The 9,790-nt window shown below is 55.1% G+C and overlaps 1 protein-coding gene across 2 annotated transcripts; it reads left to right on the top strand.

Annotated features, from left to right (window-relative positions):
* FDXR (ferredoxin reductase) lies at positions 1–9,575 on the top strand. 2 transcript variants are annotated; one of them, XM_066331955.1, is made up of 12 exons: positions 1–271; positions 363–460; positions 1,602–1,697; positions 2,571–2,693; positions 3,195–3,308; positions 3,813–3,914; positions 5,191–5,298; positions 5,487–5,571; positions 6,166–6,368; positions 6,682–6,853; positions 7,248–7,421; positions 8,102–9,575. In XM_066331955.1, the coding sequence occupies exons 1-12, from the start codon at positions 241–243 to the stop codon at positions 8,230–8,232; spliced, it is 1,437 nt and encodes a 478-aa protein (XP_066188052.1). In that variant the 5' UTR covers positions 1–240; the 3' UTR covers positions 8,233–9,575. The 2 variants fall into 2 exon arrangements, with proteins under 2 accessions (XP_066188052.1, XP_066188053.1); XM_066331956.1 differs by having other exon boundaries at positions 6,682–6,861; positions 7,256–7,421.
* The last annotated feature ends 215 nt before the right edge of the window (positions 9,576–9,790 follow it).

Below are 9,790 nucleotides of genomic sequence, written 5' to 3'. Positions count from 1 at the left end.
CCGGGGCTGTGGGCCCGAGGGGCTGCGAAAACCGCGCCCCGCAGGCCCGTGCTCCGCTCCTGGGGCTGTGAGAGGCGCAGGGCCCCCGGCACCGCCGTGCGCGGGGTCAGGGGGCTCGGTTCTGGCGCTCTGGAGCAGTTGACACCCCGCCGGCCCCGGCCCGGCCGTAAGGGCCAAGGCCGCTGTCCCTGACCTCGGGGCGGTACATAAACCCCGGGCCCGCTCCGCTCCGCTGCGGCGATGGCCGGCGCGGGAGGACGAGCCCCGCTGGGTGGGTGCCGGGCCCCAGGGAGGGGCTGTGCCGCCGCTGGCAGGTGGCAGCTCGTGTGGCTTCACGCCCTGCCTGTCGTTCTCCCCTGCAGGGCTGCGGCGGTGGCTGTCCTCGTCTGCCCCGGCGCCTCGGGTCTGCGTGGTGGGCAGCGGCCCCGCCGGCTTCTACACGGCTCAGCACATCCTCAAGGTACCGGGATGGGATCTGGCCGCAGGGGAGGGCACGGACCTGCCCACCCAGGGAGGCATCGCTGTGCTGCCTGGCTCTCAGCAGGTTCTGGGGTGGTTTAGTGGGCTCCTGGCTCTGCTCCAGCCAGCTCGGTGGTGTTGTGGGGCTTCCTGGGGCAGCCCAGACCCCATAAAATCCTCCTGAGCCTCTTTGGTTGGGGTAGGTACTGCTGCCTTCATCCCTGCCTGCCCCTGGGCCGTCCTTTCAGGACTTAGGTTGGTTGCTGTGAATTCATCCCAAGTGATTTTTCTAGAATCAGATAATCAGCAGGAATCTGCCTTGCTCAAAGCTGTTGTCACCCAGCAGGAATGACATTAACTGTGTGTTAAAAGTGTATGTGTGGGATCTACTCTCCTCCTTCCCTAGCAGAATTAAGACACATGGGTGATGCTTTACCTTGTGTCTGCAAATTTCAGTGCTCTGTGTGGTCAGGTCTTTTGGGAAATGAGACCTGAACACAGACCTGGGCTGCTGGCACCCTCCAGAGATACAGCAGCTTAACGCCATCATTGAACTGAACTGTGTTGTCCCTGGATGTGTTGGAAAATAGCTGTTACTAAGCCTCAGGGATGAATTTCAGGGCTGCTTAACCTCGGGAAGAGGCTGGCTCAAAATACAAGATAACAAAAGCCTTGCAGCCAAACATCTGTCTAAGGCTCTGACCCTGAGGTGACTCAGCCTAGGCCATCTCAGGGCATGGGGCATCTCTGCTGGGGACTGGCAGATGTCTGGCAGGTTCCCCCAGCACCCAGGGTGCTGCACTGGGTGATTCCCAGCTGCCATGGGGGCTCTCTGGTCACCCCCCCAGGTATTGGATGCCCACCAGGTTGGTGTGGGAAAGGAGCTCAGGACTGGGTAGGGAGATAGAGCCCCACAAGATGGACTTGATGGTGGTTGGGGTCACTCTGTGCCACATCTTGTGGTCTGAGCTGGCAGTAACAGGTGCAGCTTCATCCTGCTCATGGAAAAGTCTGGGAGAGGCTGTTTCTGGCTTGCTGCAGCCCATCCTCCTGCCCTGTATCTCCCCGAGCTGCAGTCGAGTGTTGCTAGGCTCCTGTGACCTTTCTGTCCTCATCCTGACTGTGACTTTCTTTCCTCACAGCACCATGGTGGGGCCCTGGTGGACATCTACGAGAAGCTGCCCGTTCCCTTTGGGCTCGTCCGTTTTGGAGTGGCTCCAGACCACCCTGAGGTGAAGGTTGGTGCTGGCTCCCTGCCCTTGCCTGTGTGGTTGACAGTGGTGGGTGCAGCTGAGGTGGTCTCTGTCCTTCCTGGTGCCTCAGGCATGGGGGTTGTGGAGGTGGGCTGTAGGTACTCTCCTGGGCAAGAAAAAGTTAGACTGAGGACTTCCCAACCATTTTCTTTTGCCTGGTAGTGACTTGTGCCCAGGAGTATCTGCTATATCTGAGCTGGAGTGGAGGTGGTTGGAAGTGTAGGATGCAGGAGATCCAGACACAGCAATGTCTTGCAATGGTTCTGCTAATCCCTGGAGATCCTAAGACAAAAATACCTGGATCCCTTTGTGTGTGAGGGAGGGAATAGACATACTGCAGACGCTGCCCCAGCTGTTATGGTGGTGTCTGTCCTGTCCCCAGGCTGAGTCTGTCTGCAGTTGCAGGGGTGGGAGTGGTGGTTTTGCTCTGTAGCCTTGATCAATTAGAAGAAAAATGGATGCCATCCTGCCCTGCATCCTCTCTCTCGAGGGTTGAAATGAGATCCTGGCAGAGGGGGGGCAGGTGGGTTGCAACCCCCACTTTTGGGAAGTTTTCCCCTGCAGTGGAGTTTATTCTGAGGACCTGAATGTACTGGAAGGGTCCTGTCCTCCCCAGGTGGGTACAAAATATGGATTTTCCTTTCATAAAGGGTGGTGGAGAGAGTGCCAAGTCACAGCTGTGCTTATCTCTCTGTGAGTTATCTCTGGCTCTTGGTAGATAAGAGTCTCAGAATAACTTGCCTGGGATGAGGCAGTGAAGCGTCTCAAGGCTGGAGGGGATGGGCACAGGGATCTCCTGTCAGCAGCAGGCCTTGGCCCTGGCTGTGGGGTGTAACTCCAGATCTGTGATCTCTGCAGAACGTGATCAACACCTTCACACAGACGGCACACTCGGAGCGCTGCACCTACTACGGGAATGTCACCGTGGGGAGGGATGTGACAGTGCCAGAGCTGCAGCAGGCGTACCACGCCGTGGTGCTGGTGAGTACTGACAGCCTGAGTGCCCCAGCAGTCCTGGGGAGGCTCTGCAGGGTTATTCTCCACTGGGATCTTGGGAAGAGTGTTCGGGTGAGGTGCTCCTGGGTGCCTTGTTACCATGGGAAACTCTTCCCAGCCTTGGGAAGATGCTCCAAGGCTTGTCCAAAGCCCTTGCAGGGGGCATGTGCTGGAGCTTGGCATCCAAGTGCAGGTCTCTGAAACCTCTCCCTGTGCTGGCCAATGCTTATTTTAGCCTGCAATGGATTTGTCCTTGCTGCTCAGTCCTCAGCTTGTCATGCTCTGCCTTGGACCAAGGACGTCAAATTTGGCTCTGGAGCCGAGGGTGATGAGGTGGATGAAGCCCCTGTGCCTGGGCTTTGTTCAGCCCTTCTGTTGAGTATCAGACTATGCAGTGACCCTGGCAGCAGCTGGAAGGGGAGATTTGTGTTTTGGTGTCAAACCCTGCACACAGTGACATTGCTGACTGTGTCTGCTCCCCTTCAGAGTTACGGTGCTGAAGACAACCGTGTCCTGGGGATCCCAGGGGAGAACCTCCCTGGTGTTTACCCAGCCCGAGCCTTTGTGGGCTGGTACAACGGGCTGCCCGAGAACCGGGACGTGAGTACAGCACTGTGCTTCCCTGCCCTTCCTCCCATCCTTCTTCCCATCCCAGTGCAGGCTTTCAGCTCCAGATTAAGTCCTGAAAGGCCTGCAATTGGAAAAGATTAGCAGGAGCCATGTTAAATCCTTCTTACATGGTAGAAATGTGAACAATTTGCACATCAGTGAGAGTGGATTAGCTGGCTCTGCACGTTGGCAGCACATTTTGGCAGGGCCAGATGGGAATCTGTAGGGGTAATGCCCTGCTTCCTGAAGAGGCTTTTTGGCCAAAACAGCTCCTGCTCCTAGGAGAGCAGGAAAGGTGGGAAGGGGGATCGTCTGGGGTGCCTGGAGTGGCTGTGTCTGCTTGGGGAGGAGGCTGGTGGGGAGCTTCCCAATCTGCATCTCCTCTTCTAGGGGCAAAGCAGGGCGGAAGGGGATTTGGGTGGTAGGAGCAGGTCTGAAGGGCTGGACACTGTGGAGACCATGTGGATTCAGTCACAGCTGGGTCTCTCCCCACAGCTAAAGCCTGACCTGAGTTGTGAGACCGCTCTGATTCTGGGTCATGGCAACGTGGCACTGGACATTGCCCGCATCCTGCTGTCCCCACTGCAGCTCCTCAGGGTGAGTGATGGGTGCTCTGCACCATGAGGACAGCCCAGGCCCCAAATTCTCACCCTGCTGGGTGGCTGCTGGCTCCCACCCAGCTTAGATAAAACCTCAGAAACCCGTGTCCTCGGGATCTTTCCCCAGGGAAGGCTGCTGCACCCATGGGTGCACCCATGGATTCACAGTCTGTAGGGAGTGATCCAAGGCTGTGGCCATGACTTGGGTGATGCTGCCAAGCCCTCTGGATTGCTCTGCTGGCATCCAAAAAGTTGGAAATCGAGCATCATCCTTTGCTTTCTTATGAGAAGCAAAAGAGGAGCCAATTTCCCTCTTCTGCCACCAAACTTCTGTTGGGGTTTATCTTTTTCTACTAGAGCTGAGGGCAGCAGCCTGGTTTCAGCAGGTGGCACTGGGCAGACTGGTGGACCTCATCCCTGCAGACAGCTGGGAGCTGGTGTGCACCAGCTGCTCCATACAGCTGCTGCCCCAGATGTTGGCAGCAAAGGCTTTCCCTCTGGGAGAGATGCCATGAGGTTTGTTACAGGTGTGCAGCAACTTCCTGTATTAATATCTAAATTAAGTTAAAAAAACTCCCAAACTTGAAGGCACTGCCAGCCTGTGACTAAAGGCAGCTGGGAGCAGTGCTGCAAAAGGCACTGGTATGAGTGCCAGGGTGGCCACTAGGAATTCCCTGATAGGAATATTGGTCTGGAATGATTTAGCCTGGTTACCTTGTGTCTGTCCCATTATGTTTTCTCTGGAAAACATCGTGCAGTGTAAATAAACACATGATTGAAACAGAGCACAGGATTTCTGTGAGGTGCCAACACCAGGGTGGGGCCTGGCCATGTCTGTGCTTGTGCTGGTGCAGGAGATGCCTGGGGCAGGCAGCTGGTGATTTGAGCTGTGCTTTGCAGCAGGTTTCATCCAAAGCCTGTATATCCTGAGCTGGGAAGTTCCCCAACAGCATCTGCACCTCAGAATGGAGCTCCCTGCCAGGCTTTGCTCTGTTAGCCCCACGGTGAACCTGCTGGGTGGATCCCCCGAGGCAGTCACGGGGTGCTGGCTCATTACCTCTGGTGCATTATGGCCTCGGAAAGAACATTCAGTGATGAGGGACCAGCTGTGCAAATAGCTCTGTGCAAAGGGAGATGACTTGTTTCCCGTCCTCACCCAGGCTCTCTGCATGCCCAGCCAGCTTTTCTGCTGATTTTTCACCTTCAGAGGCTGTGCCTTCCCCCAGCTCCCTCCAGATCTGCCCTCATCCCACTCTGCTGTCTCTGTTTTGCAGAAGACAGACATCACTGACAGCTCCCTGGCAGCTCTTGCCTGCAGCAAGGTGAAGCGTGTCTGGCTGGTTGGGAGGAGGGGACCTCTCCAAGTCGCTTTCACCATCAAGGTGAGGCTGGAGGTGCTGCTGTTTCCCAGAGCTGAGCCCCAAACTGCCTGTCCCTGGTGCAGAGAGGTGGTTTGGGGGTGAGTGTGGAGCCCAGGCATCCTCCTTCCTGCACCCATTTCCTGGCTCCTAGGGGTCTGGGGATGTTCTCTCTCTGCTGGAGGTCACGTTTTCCTGCCCACAATTCCCAGGAGCTGCGGGAGATGATAAACTTGCCTGGTGCCAGACCTGTCCTGGACCCTGCTGACTTCACAGGCCTTGAAAGTGCTGTCAAAGGTGAGGGAAGTCTGCCATGCTCCTCCAGACAGGGACTCACTTTGGCAGGCCAGCAACCAGGGGTGATCTGCAGGTGCCCAGAGTGTACATCAGAGAAACTCTTGTCCTGTACTTAATGCCTGGCTCGTGAAGGCTGTTAGCATGGTGTGTCACATCCTCACAGTGCCAGGAGGCACCAAGACAAGTGCAGCCACTCAGTGCTTACAGTCTGACTGATGAGGGCAGGAGACTCAGGAGGGTTGAGGGAACCTTGCAGGGGAGATCCCAAGGCTGTTGATTTAAGAGCTTTTTCTAGACTTCAAAAGAAAACACTGAGTTCAAGGGTGTCCAGAGAGCTGCTCTTCTCCCCAGGCTGCTCCCTCCAAGCACCAGCAAGACAGGAAATTGCAGACTTTGATCTGTGTCCCCCACTGGCCTCAAGACTCAGGAGGTCTCCTGATCACTTTATTTGCAGTTTGTCATCTCAAAGGTGTCGGGCTCCCACTGACATGACAGACTCACACACTAACACTGCCCTGACATGGCCTTGGCCCAGGGCTGTGTCCCAAGGGGCTTTTGCTGATTCCTGTTGTGAAGATTTCTGTCTTTTCCTAGATGCTGCCAGGCCCAGGAAGCGACTGACTGAGCTGATGATGAAAACAGCCCTGGAGAAGCCAGTGGAGATGCAGGCAGCAGCAGCAGGGGCAGCAGCCCCCCGGGAGTGGGGGCTGAAGTTCCAGCGCAGCCCCCAGGAAGTGCTGCCCAGCGCTGATGGGAGGAGGGTGAGGGGCATCCGCATGGCCCTGACCTGCCTGGAGGTACTGGGGGGCTGGTGTGGCCCGGGGAGACTGGGATGGAGCAGGAGTCTATTGCATCCCTTGGGAATCTCTCCAAAGACAGCTCTGCGTTCTCTGGCTGGCTGGAGTGGCCTCTGGCAGGCTCTCAGGGAATCTAGGACAAAAAGGCTTCTGGTACCACCAGAAGTTTTTCCAAAGGGAGCTCTTTCCCTGATCCCGTTGCAGAATGGCCTTTAGCAAATACCCAGGGGTCAAAGATGCCAAAGGGAACTGGAGGGAGCTGTTGCTCTGCAGTAGTGACTAGTTGTCAGCAGCCTTTTCCTCCCTTTCTCAGGGCTCGGGTGACTCTGCCAAAGCCATTCCCACTGGAGATGTGGAGGAGCTGGAGTGTGGGCTGGTGCTCAGCAGCATTGGCTACAGGAGCCTGCCGCTGGACCCGGCTGTGCCCTTCGACAGCCAGCGTGGGGTCATCCCCAACAGCTCGGGCAGAGTGGAGGGTGTCCCAGGTCTGTACCTGCAGGGATTTGCAGGGACACGCTGAGCACAGCTGCTGGGCTGGGGGCTTTGGGGTGGGAAGTTCATTCACCGAGGGCATGGATATTGCCCACCTTGGAGAGTGGAGACTGAGGAAATGAGATGAGTCTGTCAGGGGATAAATGGTGGCCAGTCTCCATCTCTTCTTAGAGTTATCTAGTTTAGCATGGGGATTTTACTGCATCCTAAAGTGACACAGCCCATGCAGCTGCTCAAGTGCAGATCTGTACATACACAAATTCCTGCACAGCACTGTCTAAGGATCTGTTCACACCACCAAGGCAGGGAACAGGGCAAGGACTTGCAGCCAGAAGGGTCTGAGGCCGTGTGCTGAGCTGAGCCTTGCTGCTCCGTGTGCCCCTCCAGGTCTCTACTGCAGCGGGTGGGTGAAGAGAGGACCCACAGGCGTCATCATCACCACCATGAACGACAGCTTTGACACTGCCCAGTCGGTGCTGGAGGATCTCCAGGAAGGTGTGCTGGATATTTCCCCCTCCAGAGAAGGCTTTGGGCTCGTGGAGAGCATCCTGCGCAGCCGAGGTCAGTGTGAGGCTCAGTGGCAGCCAGCAGGAGGGTTCAATGCAGCCAAACTCCTCCTGGATCTGTGAGGGAGCAGAGTCTGAACCATGGGAATGGATTTTTCTGCTGTTTCGATGTTCCAAAGCCCAGGGAGAACAGAACTTGAATTCTCTCAAATGTCTGTGTCATTGCTAAGGTTAATGACCACTTTCTGGGAAGGGCCATTAAAAGCAGCACAGACCTTGGGTAAAATGTCACTGTCAGCTGCCGAGACAGTGAGCTATTGCTCTTGAGTGGTTTTCCTAGTAATCCTTCCAAGCAAGTTAGGGGAAAGATTAAAATGCCCAGGAGAGTAATTTGCTGTAGCTGTGTTTAAAGACATTCAATTAAAGTGTGTGTGTGTGTTTTGCCTCTTAAACTGTCTGAGGTTTAACAGTGAACTGGAAGCCTTTTGTCCTGAGGTGATTTGTGCTCGCTGTTGTTATGGCTTGCAAAGATCTGACTGATCCAAGCCAACTGGAACCTGCCACCCCTCTCCTTGTGGTGTTAGAAATGATTTCTCCTTTGCGAGGCTGAGTTCTGACACCGTGTTGGAAAAGGGCAGCTTTGCTGCCACATCAGGGCCCTGCCAATGGGGAGGTGAGGCTGAACTTGTTCTTACTTGGTTAAATTCTCTCTCCTGTCTCCCACCATCACCCCAGGGGTCCGTCCTGTTTCCTTCTCAGACTGGGAGAAGATTGATGCTGCTGAAGTGGCAAGAGGCAAAGCTGCTGGCAAACCCCGGGAGAAGATCGTGGATCCTGTGGAGATGCTGCAGATCATTGGTCACTAAAGCAGCAGTGGTGGGAATGTGCCACTGCTCCAGTGGCACCATCCTGAGACAACACCAGTGGGTCAGAGCAGAGACTGGGAGCACAGGGCTTGTGTCTGGGGCTGCTGGTGGCTCTGGAGGGGTGTGTGATGCTGGGGCCTCTCTGGTATCAATGAACTCTGGGTTCCCAAAGTCTTAAGACCTGGGACTGGTGGGTGGCCCCACATCCCTGCAGCCAGTTGCCATTGCTCGGGGTGATTCTTTTGTCTGTCTTGGAAGCATTAATGAATCATGCAGTGCAGGTGAGGGGAGGTGTGTGTGCACTGGGAGACTCCTGGCCGGTCATTTTCCCACAGCAAGTCGCATGGAGAAGCTTCCCTGTGTCTGGCTGCCTCCCCTTTAAGCCAGAAGCCAAATGGCTTTGTTGCCTTGTCATTCATGCCAGAGCAGGGATCTTTTAATAATGATTGTTTTTTTAAATAAACTCTTCCAGGGAAGCCAAAATAGACCTGCAACTTGAGTCTGGTTTCTTTGTCTGCCACTGCCTTAACCTTGGATCAGCCCCCAAAGTGTGGCAGCTCCTGTGACGTCTCAAGGCATGGCAGTTCCAGGTGCTCTCCACTTGTGAGCTCTACACAAGCAGAAAAGGGCATTAATTTACCTTCTGCTTCCCATAGTTAAATCCCAGCAGAGCCTGGGTTCTGTTTTATGGGGTAGATTGTGATAACAAGCATGTAATTGCCTTGTTCCAGATCATGAAGGATCCTGTGTCCATCAGTACCTGCCAGTGCTGACTGGTGAAAGCAGTGCCTTGAGCTCTTTCACTGGTGGGGTTATTTTTTTTTTTTTTTTTTTGCCTGTGTGTTTTGAAGCTTATTAAACGTTTCTCTTAGCCCAGATTGCCTGTGGTGACGGTGTCAGGTTTTAAGCCAGATTACAAGCCGTGAGCTGCAATCTCCTCTTTATCCGTGGCGCAGGGGCAGCGTCAGCAGGGCCCCTTCCCTCACTGTCCCCAGCCCCCCCGTGCTCCCTGCCAGACAGGATTGCAGCCCCTTCTCCCCAGCCTGTGCAAATGGTGACAGTGGCAGTGGCTCTGTGATGGAGGCCGAGGGGAAATGGAGCTAGGGCAATCTCCACCTCAGCACAGCTCTCTCTCACGGCAGAGGGCTTGCCCACAGGGCACTGTTCTCCCACCTCATCTCTGCCTTGACTCAAGGAAGGGAGATCTCCCGATTTTTCTATTTTTCCCTTTTTCTCTCCCACCCTTTTCTATTTAAATCTCATTTGAAAGCTCATTAAGATACTCAGGAAATGTGATAATGGGAACTCGTACTCAAACGAGCAATAAAGCTTTGTGGAACAGCTGCTTGTGTGATGTGGCTCTCTTACGTCTTGTGGCTGGTGCAGTCCTGATGCTGAACTCTCGAACAGGAGATTACATCAGTGCTGGGTTCTGAGGTGAATCAGAGCTTTGGGAAGGGGGGTGTGCCCCTACCACAGGCAGCAGCAGTTCAGGCTGGCAGCCCAGCCAGGAATGTGACAGCAGAGGGGTTGTTGTGGCTGCATCACATCTGAAGGT

Source organism: Sylvia atricapilla, chromosome 18 (genome assembly GCF_009819655.1).
Source record: "Sylvia atricapilla isolate bSylAtr1 chromosome 18, bSylAtr1.pri, whole genome shotgun sequence".
NCBI lineage: Eukaryota > Metazoa > Chordata > Aves > Passeriformes > Sylviidae > Sylvia > Sylvia atricapilla.
This window is presented reverse-complemented; position numbering and strand designations above follow the sequence as displayed.